We start from the raw sequence: 14257 nt of genomic DNA, 5'->3' as shown, positions 1-14257 counted from the left end.
CAACCTCAAATGGATATTTCTAACTTAAAATGTTATGTTTGGTAAAAGATTGTGTTTTCGTACGCATTCTAGATTTTGTTTTATGTTTTTAATCTACTTCGGTTCTAATTTGAAAATTTTATATTGTAAAAGTATATTAATAAAATTATTGATAAATATGACATTTCATGTTACGGTCTCAAATTATTTGTTGTTAGATTTAAATTATATGTAACATTGTAAATTGTATGTTTAAGTATGTTCATAAATTAATTAATGATGAGGTACAAATCGTTTGAAAATTACGTGAGAATGAGGTTCAAGTGTTTGTTGATTATATTCATGACTTTCATCTTCGTTGTTCTGCACCACTTACGACTTTGGCTATCTATCAGTTAATCGCAAGAGCAAGCTTGTTGCTCGTGATTCAAAATGGTGATTATTTTGTTGTTTGGCTTGAAGTTGAGGAAGTATACTCTTTGTGTATTGTGAAAATCATTTTTTGAATAAAAGGTGATCATTTGGTTAAATAATCATATAAGAACGTAAAGGATCGTGTAAGACAAGTTATATGACAAGATAGATGACTGCATAAGAAAATAGAAACGAGGATAAAAAAATATTGTAAAAGAGATAGAATGGTTGTATAAGAGACTGAACGATCATATAAGAAGATAGATGATTGTGTAACAAGTTAAACGATTATGTAGGAAATCAAAGAGGTTCCCGATGTTAATTACTAAATCGGTGGGGAGTTTTCAGGTGTCATGGCATGCGAAGACTTAAAATTTAGTAAAGCAAAAGTTGGTAAAATCATAGAAGTTATTAAAAGAATGACTAATCAAACTTATGATTAATATAAATAAGAGAAGAAGACACGAGGAAATGATGATTAATATGAGATTTTACAAAGAGAGAAGCAAAGAGATTTGATACGTTGAAGAGAGGGTTGGACATTATGAGAAAGGAAGTTTAGACCGTGAGTGATTTTCTAAAATGTTATCGATCTTAAAAACTTTCTTCTAATTGTATACTATTTTATATTGATATTTCATATATGAGTGTTTTCAAAGAGATTTTGAATTAAAGTTTATGTTATGTTTTATTATCGCAGGTGAATGTGAAAATATGTGCAAACCATAAGTTCTTTTCCTATCAACAAGCTAGTTGTTATGTGCATATAATGAGTAAAAGCAGCCACATAGAGAAGGCAAGCATGGTAGAATGAGGCAGGACAACGCATAAAAGTTGTGCATTGCACCATAAAGACTGAGCAACAAGGAATGAAACGGGAAATTCTCAAGAATGTTGTTGATAAAAAGGTCATCACAGTAGTCCATACACGAGAATGATTAATGTTTTGATGAAATGAATAAGTGAAGCTAATGTGTGTTTATAATTTGAAATGTGTTAATGAATTTAGACAGTGAACGTGTGTTAAACAAAATGATCTATAAATTGTATTCCTAAAAGGTTTTCAAAAGTATTACTCACTAAGTCTTTTGACTTACGTTTTATGTTTTATTTTCCCAGGTTGTATGAGGTAAGCGGCCAACTAGACAAGTAAGTGATCGTCCAGGTAGCTAAGTGATCGTGTTTGAAAGGATAAGCGATTAGTCAAGAAGTTACACGATCAGACTAGGAATCTAAATGATCGTTGAAGGTTGAAGACTTTCGGCATTTCTTTGTTTAATTCTTGTTGAGAAAATTTGTATCATGTTCTATTTTGTTGTAGAAATTGTTGGGTTGAAATTAATAAAAGAAGTTTACTGATTTAATCTCTGCTACCTGATTTTTAGTTAAGTTTTATTTAAGTAATTTGGAACATGAAGTGTATGATTTGCTTTGTCTCTAATTTTGTTTTATTTTGCACTAAAAACAATTAACAATCATTTATATTCAACTCGATATTTAGTTACAAATAGTTTTATGATTTATAAATACATCGTGAAACACATCCAGAACAAGTGTTTAAATAACAATCCGATTTTACTTGGATGTCACCAAATACAACTTTATTTTCTATTTTATTAGTTGTGTTCAGCTTTTTGTTATAAGATTATTTTCTATTTCATTAGTTGTGTCATAAGTCAAAGTGAACTTAGCTCAACAATAGTTGACATAATCTTTATCTTAGAAATGGAAGTTCGATTATCCACTTCTACAATTGTTTTAAACAAAAGGCATCTCTCATAAGTTGAATCAATTAAAAAAAATCTTAGAAATTTAAAACATCTAACATGTTGATAAAAATATCTATACACTTAGAAGTAGATTCAAATTGAGTACTCAATTTGATTGGTGCAAGTATAATTTTGTTTATACGTTGAATAGGTAGTTACGTGGTTGAGTTATAAACTCAATTAAATATAATCATGCATTATTTAAATTTAATTGAATTGGATTGAGTGGTTTGAATATTACACATTTTCATATTTGCAAGCAAAGTGTGAAAAGTTGGATTAATCCACACACATATATTAATGATTGTAATGTGGATTTTGCTTTGCTTAGGTTATTTGCAATATGAACGTTCAAATAACTATATGGGCTTCAACAAACATCGAGGAACATCATAATTTTATTGACAATTTTTTTCAGAGAAATTTGTTTTAAATGGAATTGTTGAAAATACTCAGTAGGAAAAAACTATTTTTATAGTTCTAATAATATTGTGTTTTAAAAATGTACAATTTTAATCTCACGTTTACAAGAACAAATTCGATTGGTAGTCGCTTTTTGAAAATGTACTTTTTAGATTTTGCTTTTTTTAAATTTTAAAAAAGATGAGGCAATTTCAAATATAACGCACTAAACCGACACATCGGTAGTTGCAAATAACAATCTTCTATATTATATAAGTGATAAACGTCGACATTATATCAATGTCTATTATTGCATTTAATATACATTGATAAACTTGTATTAGTGTTGTTGACATAAACTGATATTTTGCTATATTTCCAGTTATTTTGTAGTTTGAATGGTAAAAATGTGATTTTTTATTCTATTTATAGATGGAACAAAATAAAAAATGTCACTATCTAGAGTTGTTTATGAGTATCTATTTGTAATAGATAGATATAGATGATCACCTTTGGTTACTTTTTGAAAATTTTCTTGGATTATTTTCAGTCTTTTTCATGCTATTTATGATGTAAAAACAATAGTTAATAATTGAATATGTTAATTTCTCTTTCCCCTAAAATCAGTAGGTTAGAAGAAAGTGGAGGTTATAATAATAATCAACGAAGCCCTGTTTGTTTCTCTTCCAACCATTACACAAGAAGAAAGCCATCACCACCGCCGCCGCCTCCTCCATCTCTTCACCCAAAAACCTTCACTCCCAACAATGGCTACCTCCTCCCTCTTTAACCCCACCATTTCTCTCCCTTCTCGCAACCCCAAGCTCCAATCCACCCCGAAATTCCGCAACCCCATTCTCAGAATCCCTAAAGCTACCTCCGATTCCTCTCCCTCTCCACCTACTAACGGCTCTCCCCCATTGTCAACTCTCAAGAACCGCCGTTCTGCTGACGAGAACATTAAAGATGAAGCCCGTCGCCACCGTGCTGCCTCCGGAGAAGATCGGAGCAACTTCTCGGCCAAGTACGTCCCTTTCAACGCTGGCCCCGACTCCACTGAGTGCTACTCTCTGGACGAGATCGTTTACCGAAGCCGATCTGGTGGGTTGCTCGACATTCAACACGACATGGAGGCACTGAAGAAATATGACGGCGCGTATTGGCGTAACCTATTCGATTCGCGCGTGGGGAAAACTACGTGGCCTTATGGTTCCGGCGTTTGGAGTAAGAAGGAATGGGTGTTACCGGAGATCGATCCTGACGATATCGTCAGTGCTTTTGAAGGTAACTCGAACTTGTTTTGGGCCGAGCGTTTTGGCAAACAGTTTCTGGGTATGAATGATTTATGGGTGAAACATTGTGGGATTAGCCATACTGGGAGTTTCAAGGATTTGGGTATGACTGTTTTGGTTAGTCAAGTGAATCGGTTAAGGAAATTGAAACGTCCTGTTGTCGGAGTCGGTTGTGCGTCGACCGGCGATACATCGGCTGCATTATCGGCTTACTGTGCTTCTGCAGGGATTCCTTCCATTGTCTTCCTTCCAGCAAACAAGATTTCCATGGCACAGCTTGTTCAACCCATTGCTAATGGAGCTTTTGTGTTGAGTATAGACACAGATTTTGATGGCTGTATGAAGTTAATAAGAGAAGTTACAGCAGAATTGCCAATTTATTTAGCTAATTCTTTGAATAGTTTGAGACTTGAAGGACAAAAAACAGCAGCTATTGAAATTCTACAGCAATTTGATTGGGGAGTACCTGAATGGGTGATTGTTCCTGGAGGAAATCTTGGTAACATTTATGCATTTTACAAAGGTTTCAAGATGTGTCAAGAACTTGGCCTTGTTGATAGAATTCCAAGGCTTGTTTGTGCTCAAGCAGCCAATGCAAATCCTTTGTATTTACATTACAAATCTGGTTGGAAAGATTTCAAGGCTGTGAAAGCAAGTTCAACTTTTGCTTCCGCCATTCAGATTGGAGATCCGGTTTCTATAGATCGAGCTGTTTACGCTTTGCAGAATTCAAATGGCATTGTTGAGGAAGCAACTGAGGAAGAACTTATGGATGCAATGGCACAAGCTGATTCTACTGGGATGTTCATTTGTCCTCACACTGGGGTTGCACTAACTGCTTTAATCAAGCTGAGAAACAAAGGGATCATCGGACCGACTGATCGGACAGTGGTGGTGAGCACTGCTCATGGTCTGAAGTTTACACAATCCAAAATTGATTATCATTCCAAGGAAATCCCAGACATGGCTTGCCAATTTGCTAACCCACCTGTTCAAGTGAAGGCTGATTTTGGAAGTGTCATGGATGTACTCAAAGATTATTTACTAAATAGTGCTCCAAAGTCTAAAGTGTAATAACGTTGTAGATTACTGCTTTCAATTCCATTTCTGGGTTTTTTTAGGTTCTGTTGCTCTTCTTTTCCTCTAATAAAAAATTGGGGTCTATTGCCCTTGATTCCAAATCTACATAGCAAACGAACATTGGTTATAAGTTCACAACATAATACTGCCATTGAATCATTCCTTGTTATAACAACTGAAAAGACAAGTAGCTTTATGAAGAAGTAAAACGAATAGTCTAGGCAACAGCTCAAGATCTTTCTAAAAAACCACAAATAGCCCTTGCCATCCGGTCTGATTCAAGAATAGTCATACAAGGAGATACTCTTGTCATCAGACACACTAGCAAGTCGACCAGATCGCACGCCAACCCCACCAGGTGGTCGAAATGCAACTCCCCAGACCTGATCACTATGGTTAGTCATTGTCTGAACAGCAGTCCTCATGTTGAGATCCCAAAGCCTAACGGTTCTGTCACTTGAACCGGTAGCAACAGCAGCACCATCAGGGCTTGCATCAACGCTCAATACCCAACTTGAATGGCCTGACATCGCTCCAATTAGAGTTTTACCCTCTGCGTCATACATGTGGACATGAGCATCATCAGAGGCAGAAAAGAGTAGGCGTGGCTCCACTGGTGAATACACGAGGGATCTCACTGGCATGAAGTGGCCTTCCAAGTGGTGTAGAAACTTCGCACGAGCTACATCAAAGACTGAAATGGTCCCGTCCATTGAACCACAAGCGAGTCTTCTCCCGTCAATGCTCCATGCTACTGAAAGTACAAACTTCTTGCTAGCAGTTTTATCGGTGGGCTTAGGGCCTTCCGGACGAGGAATTGATAGAGTTGCAGCCAGTTTCCATGTGTTTGTGTCCCAAAGCTTAATTGATGCGCTACCTCCACCGGCAACTGCTAACATGGTACCCTGATGCAAAGGTTACTGTTAAGTTTAGGCATGACATCAACCAAGATTAAACGAGTTTTGTGAATTTTCTTTTGATTGAATTTAAATGAAACATTACTTTAATCGATTTAGGTTGTTGAGTTCATGTAGATGCAGGACAAAGTCGTTATTTTTTAAGAGAGAACAGGTTTGAATAAAGTTAAAACAGTGCAAGATTTCATACATGACATCAAACAATGTTCAGGAAAACAATGACAAGGTCACTGGAACCACGATTTTGAGTATATTATCAGAGAATGGATTGGAAATTTTAACAGCTATTGGAGTTTGAGAACCATCAGAATTATATATGTGCACAACCTAGGAAGGCAAGGTGTCGGCATCATACAGAACTACATCTACACACGCTCTAAACACGTGTCTGACATGATAAAAAATGTATACAAGGCTCACACATAGCTTGGGAGTGCAAAAGTTATTGAAGAACACAATACTTCAAACTTTTTTTTCTTCTCTTTTTAAGTAAATCGATGTAGAGTATTTGAAAGTCTCTTAGTCGTAACATATATGGATGAAAGTTGTGTTATGCTCACTTTGGCTGTCAACATTATTTTTATTCAGCAAATAAATATCTATTAAAGACAAACACCTCTATCAAGTGTCACTATTACCAATGGCATTTTAATTTCGATTTAAAGGACAAATTTGCATATGAAAATAATTGATAACTACATGTTATGATTCATAACTCGGGAGTCAATACAGCCCATTAATTTGCATACAAACATGCAATTTTTTGGTCTTGTTAACCGATATCATCATCAGCAACATGCAATTGAACTCATCAAATTCCATAAACTACCATCCCAGTAAAATTTCAATTAAAGTGAACCACTGGATCCAAGTGAAATTAATAAAGCTATACTAGTGGGACAAATAATGAATTATAAACAGCTGTACTTCACCAAAACACAATCATCAACAGACGTTTCCTTCATTCAAGAAGCGAGTTAATGAACGTTTGATATCCAATAATCAACTAAAACAGCCATATTGTAACAAGAAAGACCCATAACAAAAGAAAACGACTGTCCAAGAAAGTGATTTATATACAGAATCATAGATAATGAATTTTCTTTTACCACATATCCATGAGCACCCTAGAGTAGGACAAAATGACTCAATTGGTTGCTAAGGTAAAAATGAGTTCAGGAAGCTTTCTTCCTCGTAAAAATTAAAAGATCTTAATAATTACAGAATGTTGAGAACACTTAATGACAAATGGTAAAATCAATTGAAAGATTATAGCAATCAAAAACTTTCACCTAAGTAATCAGGTTACGTAGATTGCAAAATCTTCTAATGGAATGTCAAAGAAGTTGAGTATTATTCCGTGAATGGAAAAACAAATAACCTCTCAAATTCATAGATCAGAACAGTTGAAGCAAAGGAATTCGGAAGAAGTACCTCGGGATTGAAGCGCATTTGCCAGACTTCAGAAGGAGGAGCCTCAAGAGTGGCGATAGTGGAGTTGGAATCGACTTCAAAGACACGAACAAAACTATCGAGGGAAGCAGAGGCAGCAATGAAACCAGAAGGATGAGCAGCAACAGAGACGACGCCGAGGCAGTGGCCAGTGTTGGTGCGTTCCAAGTCGAGCTCATCGGACTTCCATAGCTTGACAGTCTCGTCGAGGGAGCCGGTGAGGAGGAGAGAAGGACGAGTGTCGGTGGCCGGAACCCAAGTGGCCGCCCATACGGACTCTTCGTGAGCGTTTTCAACGGATTTGAGACCGGCGAGTTTCATTTGGTCAGTGTTTTCACAGTGAGCCCTAGAGCACGTCGGATCGTTACCATCTCTATTCTCAAGTGTCTAAAAAAATATATAAGAGAACAATGAAACGACGTCGCTGTGCATAATCTTTTCTTTTTTCATTTTTATGTTAGAGAAAAAAAAATTCTAACTTTTAAGTTAAAACAATGAATAGAATTACAAAACAATATTTATTTTAAATGACAGATAGCCTATACTATTTTGTAAATATTTTGGTTTAATTTGCTATAATTGAACCTTCAAACTTATTTTCAACTATTAAAATTGGATCATCTATGATCGAGTTTACATAATTGTAAATATTGTATAAGTTTGAGGGTTCCATAGTTATCATTTGGTTGATTTATATGTACGATCATTGTAAGTTTGAGAGTCTAATTTTAACGAATATATAAGTTTTGATGAGTAATTCTAATTTTCTTTAAAATCTATATGTGAGTAATTCTAATTGTCCACGTGTCAATTCCACATGTGCATTAAGTATATATGGATGTAAGCATTGATGTATTGACGGTTTTATATGGCTTATAAGTTTGATTATATAATTTTAAGTTTTATTCGTATGTTTATTTTAAAAGAATTTGAAAGAGATCGTACTTTGATACAATTATAAAGATCAGAAGTTTAAGTTGATAGAAAGTAGGTTTATAAAGAATAAGATAAGAAAACTCTTCTTCTTCGTATCATTTTCTTAGTATTTTTTAGGTTTTCAGTCCTTCGTTCGTATAGGCTTTCTTTTTTATGAATGCATGTCTTAAAGCAAATTATGAAAAAAACCCTACGAAAACAAAGCTCTTTCTTGAAAACAATGAAAAAGATAGTCTTGTATAAGTTTGATAATAAACAAGCATAACCTCTCGAAACAGTCATATCATATTCCTTGTCACATGTATTCAAATGATGACATAAGACATGTCTGAAGGACTTGTTTATCCATGAAAAATGAGAGACAAAAAGAAGGAATGTCCTTCTCTTTATATCCATATTAACATGTTCAGAGGTTGGAATGAGTTCAGATTTTATTAAGAGTTCCCTAGCCTGAACCTAAAAGTGAGAGATAGAAGTTTGAACGCCAAATGGATTTAGACTTACCTATCATCGTTAACAAACGTATAATAAATCACTATTTTGGTACTAGATTTCATTATCAAAATCAAAAGGAAAGCCTACCGCAACAAAATCAGTTCCAGGACTAATGAAATTTAGAAAGAAAGTCATAAGAGGCTCAAATTAACATATCTGGTCCGGTTTAAAGATTTAAATTGATTGCTCTTTGGTTTTCTAAAAAAGTTTTTTTTTTCTATTAAAATAGTGAGTATCTTTATTAGGGTTTATTACTTTTAACTTTGGATGATTACTTCTCTTTTTTTCTACTTTAAAAAAGTTTTTGGTTAAATAACCACTTTAGAAAATTTAGGGTTAGAAGTTTGAATTTTATGCTTAATTTTTGTATCTTTTAGTATCATTTAATAAGTCAATTGTTTTTATACACAATAAAAAACTTAGGCATACAACATATAAAATTATAAATTTTGAGGTGATATAACAAGAACTGAGGAACATACAACAAATAGATGTTCTATCGTTCTATTTGCACTCAAAATTTTACATAGAGATTTTAGCCTCTTGATGTGGTACTCTATCGAAGGCGTGATTACCTCGTCTCCTCTACTTATTAAAGTCATATCCAATCTTCACAATAATTCAAGAACTAAACAACAAACCATATAGATAATGAATGATACTTATAACAAAACCCAAAGTTTAATACCCATAAGTGTATGTATATATATCTTTCTCACCCTCCAAGAATCAATCTCTACATTAAAAACACAAATCAGTCAAATGAGTACCCAAGAGCTTCAAGAAAACACAATTAGAATTTTGAACCTAACCCTATTATATAGAATATATATATATATATATATCTATATAAATTTCCTTTTTTTAAAATAAACCCAATTAGAAGTATAAAATCCCCATATTACCTTATAATAATTTGTAATATAACACTCACCCAAAATATACACACGTTTTTTATTTTTGCTCTGAGAGATGAACAAAAAAACCACAATCAGAGTCCAAAACTTAAACATTTGGGCCAAGGCCCGTCGTTATCTCATAATTTGGGCCTTGGCCCAGTCTTTCTTTCTCTCTAACCGAATTCATCTTCTCCAGCCTCCATTCACCTCTCAACCTCGCGATGAAATTTGCAGCTTTTACGTTAACGTCCGGGCTGGGACAGAACACCGACCCCACTCCGGCCCCACCGCTGGCCGACGTATTCACGTTTTCCGGATCCGGAGATCCGCAACGAGATGTTTCGGAGCTTCGTGACCCGACAGTGTCGCTTCCAACTGTGGATTTCACGTCTGTCGTCGTTTTGAACGAAGGAGGAGGCGGCGGAGGCGGTGGAATAGTTGGTGTGAGACTCTTTTCTCGGCTGTTAATGCTGGGGTTTTCGATGTAGGAATTACGGACGCTCGTTGGTAGAGGTGGTCGGCGATTAGTGGTGGAGTTTCGCTGCTGTGCTGGTGGAGGTGGAGGTGGCGGTGGTGAAGGTGGACGCGGGATCTGGATTTTCTTCTTTGTTGAACGGGATGATGATGGGACAGGCGGTGGTGGTGGAGGCGGCGGTGGGGGAGATTCGGAGTGAACTCTCTTGTTTTTGCTTGATTTTTTGAATATGCGTAAGAAGGAAGGAGGCGGCGGTGGGGGCGGCGGCGGCGGTCGTTGTTCGTTGGAGATCGTCGGTCGCCGTCGTAGGCATCTTTAGTTTTTTGTTTTCTCTTTCTCTTCCTATACAGTGAAGCCAACGCCATTGCTATTTCTTTCTTAACATTCGTCTTCTTCCGTACACTCTTTCCAAATTTCTCCTCCAATCGAACACGAACCGGCGACGGTGGGATAACTGTTCGCGGCGGAAGTGGCGGTGGAGGCGGCGGCGTGAATTCGGCTTTATTCTCAGGAATTTCCTCCTTTTTCTGAATATTTTGATACGTCCGTCTCGGTTTCCTCTGAGTTACCGGCAGTGGCGGCGGTGGTGGAGGCGGAGGATTGGGAGACTGAGACTTCATCTTCTCAGGCGCCGGCGAGGAATTCACCACAAACGAATCAACCGGAATCGCCGGAGATTCTTCTCTTTCATTTCCTCGCGTTCGATACACGAAGGATCGCGAACGAAACTTGTTTATTTCAAAATCATCAAAGAATCGGAACTGATTGTTACTATCGTCACCATTCCCCCATAGCGATTCCTGCCGCAGATCTGGATAAGAGCTATTCCTCCTCAATCTCGTCGTCACCGGCGCTCTCCCCGTCGGATCGGAAAATCTCCTCTCCGAAAATCCGAACCACTGCTGCGATGACTCCGAGTCTCCGTTCACCTTAACTCCACCAGTATCAACAACCGTCATTTGATCAGAACCACGGGTATCTCCGTCGGCGGTAGTCGGAACGTCGTCGTTTCGTCTAGAGAAAATGCCGCAGATAATCGCAAAGAGAACAAGGAAAACATTGAAGGAATCCCAGCTTTTCTTCACAGAACTGGGTTTGTAAACTTGATTGATGAGTGAAAGAAGCGGACGGATTGCAAAGAACAAGAGAATCAAAGCTAGCGTGGGTAAGAGAATAATCAAAACCGGCAAAGAAATGAAGGGCGGAGAGTAGGATCTACGGCGGTGGATGGGTGGCGACGGTGGCCAGAATGGTGGTGGGTCGCTATTTGGCTCCATGGAACAGCTTTGTTGAGCTGTGATTTTGAAGAAGAAAGTAAAGCGAAAGAACACAAATTATATGTTAGCACAAAATTGGGACTTCCACTCTACTTCTTATTTTATTTTATTCCAAAAGATAATTCTTTTTGTTTTAGGTCTAATCTTTGTTGAATTCTTAATCTTAATTTTCAATGCCTTCAACTTCTTTCATTGGGAATTTAGTTCCAAGTTCCCTTTTTTTCAATATAGCAAATTTCATCAGACTATTACTAATAGATAATTTCAAAATTTAATAGCAGAGTTGTTTTAAATTAATTAATGTAAAATACCAAAGACTAAAAGTCGAAATTTGTATTGTGTGTGTATATAGAAATACAGCTGAAATCTCTAGAATAAATTTGAGGAAAAAAAATCCAAAATGCAATCACTAAAAGATATTTCTTTCCTTTTTTTTTTTAATTGGTTAAAAATGAAAATGAAATTATATATTTGATATATAAAAAAGGGTTAGGACAAAGTTTTGGTTAGGTGAGAGTGTAGGGAAATGTAGAATATGTAATCCCACTATTTGGGGCAATAATTCATTAGAAGGTTTCTAATTTTATATATTCATTAATTAATTGGGAGTATTTTACGTAAATGGTTTTCTTTCTTCTATTATTTTTCTATATATATATATATTATAGTAAGAATAGTTTTTTGAGATAATAATAATAATAAATTAATATGCATGCTTAGTGAATGTGACAGAACTTTCATGTCTCTTGATAAAACATCTATGATTAAATGAATTATTTTGTGGTTGCGTCCATTTGTGATTATGATTTTTTATTTAATATTTAAAATTGTATTGCTATTTTTTTTATAATAAAAGAAGATCTTTATAAAGAAAATGAGGAATAACTTTGTATCTAATAATTTATTCAAACTCACGAAGATGAATACATTTATTTAAAGAAGTAAATAAATAATCATAGACAGAATTATAAGTTTCACGTTATCTGAATAAAATGTAAGAAGAAGACAGTAAATTGTTTAAATCTTAAAGTTGAAAAAGCTATTAGTTTAGGAATATGGATTATTTATATGAGAAAGTTTCAATTATTTATTTGATACAAGTTTAGTTTTGAATTTGTACTTAATATTATTTTATTATTATTATTTGATCTATTAAATTTATATCTAATAGAATTCCAAACTTGATAATTTGTATCAAATTTCATAAACTAAAATTATGAATTCAAAAATTTATATACACCATAACTTAATCTCTAGTTTAACTTGAATTCTAAAACAATATCAGTATTGAACATAACCCTAGTAAATTATTAACAAATTTAACTTATTATTTTGTTGAAGATGGCCTTTATGAATTATTATTATCATCCAAGTAACTAGACATGATATTAATTTGATACATAGATTCCGTAAAGGAAACATGACCCATAAAATATCTTTATAAAAAAAAAAAAACAATAAAAGCTTTTAGAAAAAAAAAATTAAAAATTTCATTTGTTTACTAAATTTTTGTAACCCCTATTTAAAATTGGAAAATATGATTATGAAACAATGGAACAAAATGGATTTTTAATAAGAAAAGGAGTTTAAAGGGTGAATCTAAACATAAATTTTTGTTTAATTACATTATAGATGGCAAGAAATGGGAAAGGTGAAAAGGATGTAAAAGAAAAGAGAAGAGAAATGGTAAAATAGTATAAAAATGAAAGAGAAAATATGAAAGGATTGGATAAAGTAAAGAGAAGGGGAGGTTGTTTTGATGGATTAAGATTTAAGGGGACTAAAAGGAAAGCTACAAAAAGGGAGGGCTCCACTGCCCACGTAAAACGCCACGTGTCTATGGAAAAAGAAGGAATTATTCGAGCAAAGAAGAGAGGGAGCGTGGGGGAAATGATTGGAATTTGAATCCCAAACTAAAATTCAAGCCGCTTTTGCCACGTCAACAATACACACTCTCCATTTTTATTTATTATTTCCTCTAAGAAATTAAATCAACCATATTTGTCCCTCACAAATTCACCTCAAATTAAAAGATTTTAAAAAAAACTCAAATGAAATTGAATCATGTTGTTGTACTTTGCACATAGTTTTAATTTATACGTTGCTTCAAGAGTCGTTTGAGACAGTAGTTTAGATATTAGTATCATTTTCTTTTTTAGGTTCCATTCTTTTAGAGAACGTTTAAGGCAAATAGTGGGTTAGAGTATAAACTATTTTAGTTTGTGTTATATTAATATGTGTTTGAAGTGTAAACGACTTTAGTTTGGAAAATAAATGGTAAAGAATGTAGCAAATAATAAAAAACGATAAAAACAATATCGAGTAGTAAATCATGTATCAAATGACTTTTAATAAGAGTTGTTTATTATATTATTAAATATTTATTGCCCTCAAACATCTCCTTAAACGTATTGCCATCTAATACAAACATATCAGTTAAGTTGCATATAATTTTAAATTTGTATTTTTAGTAAATTTTAAATAGAAAAATTGTTTTCCATAAACATTTCTACTATTGTACTCTCTTTGTATGAAAAATATTTAATTTTCTTAATTAAATTAAAAACTAAAGTGGAGTGGATATTGCGTTCATGGTAATGCTAATTAAATTACCACTCTCTCTTATTTCTTCTTTTTTCTTACCTTTGTAACTTGAAGTGTTAAAATAGTAATATTAGCATAGTATTATTTAATTGATACAATAATTTAAAGAGTAAACGAAGATGAGTGGAAAAGAAGTATAGTAGCATTTTCCCCTCAAATGCAAAGACAACTTTTGTTATTAATTAACAAATAAATAATATTAATGGTTTAGACAATTGGTTAACGTCTAGTTGAATGCCTTTTGCCATTCAAATTAAATTTCAAGT

At 34.4% G+C, this 14257-nt stretch overlaps 3 protein-coding genes across 3 annotated transcripts; 1 reads left to right on the top strand and 2 right to left on the bottom strand.

The window, feature by feature from the left end:
- Nucleotides 1–3160: 3160 nt before the first annotated feature.
- Nucleotides 3161–5037, top strand: LOC101204787 (threonine synthase, chloroplastic). The gene has a single exon (XM_011661706.2). It carries the CDS (start codon nucleotides 3332–3334, stop codon nucleotides 4928–4930), a length of 1599 nt encoding a protein of 532 aa, XP_011660008.1. The 5' UTR covers nucleotides 3161–3331; the 3' UTR covers nucleotides 4931–5037.
- LOC101205036 (WD repeat-containing protein VIP3) lies at nucleotides 4993–7699 on the bottom strand. Its single transcript, XM_004143968.3, has 2 exons — nucleotides 7288–7699; nucleotides 4993–5841 (listed from the first exon to the last, which is right to left on the bottom strand). Exons 1-2 carry the CDS (start codon nucleotides 7624–7626, stop codon nucleotides 5215–5217), a joined length of 966 nt encoding a protein of 321 aa, XP_004144016.1. The 5' UTR covers nucleotides 7627–7699; the 3' UTR covers nucleotides 4993–5214.
- Nucleotides 7700–9741: 2042 nt separating this feature from the next.
- On the bottom strand, nucleotides 9742–11387 carry LOC105436333 (formin-like protein 20). The gene is made up of 2 exons (XM_031886738.1): nucleotides 10459–11387; nucleotides 9742–10312 (listed from the first exon to the last, which is right to left on the bottom strand). The coding sequence occupies exons 1-2, from the start codon at nucleotides 11385–11387 to the stop codon at nucleotides 9742–9744; spliced, it is 1500 nt and encodes a 499-aa protein (XP_031742598.1).
- Between the last annotated feature and the right edge of the window lie 2870 nt (nucleotides 11388–14257).

Source organism: Cucumis sativus, chromosome 1, assembly GCF_000004075.3.
Source record: "Cucumis sativus cultivar 9930 chromosome 1, Cucumber_9930_V3, whole genome shotgun sequence".
Lineage (NCBI taxonomy): Eukaryota > Viridiplantae > Streptophyta > Magnoliopsida > Cucurbitales > Cucurbitaceae > Cucumis > Cucumis sativus.
This window is presented reverse-complemented; position numbering and strand designations above follow the sequence as displayed.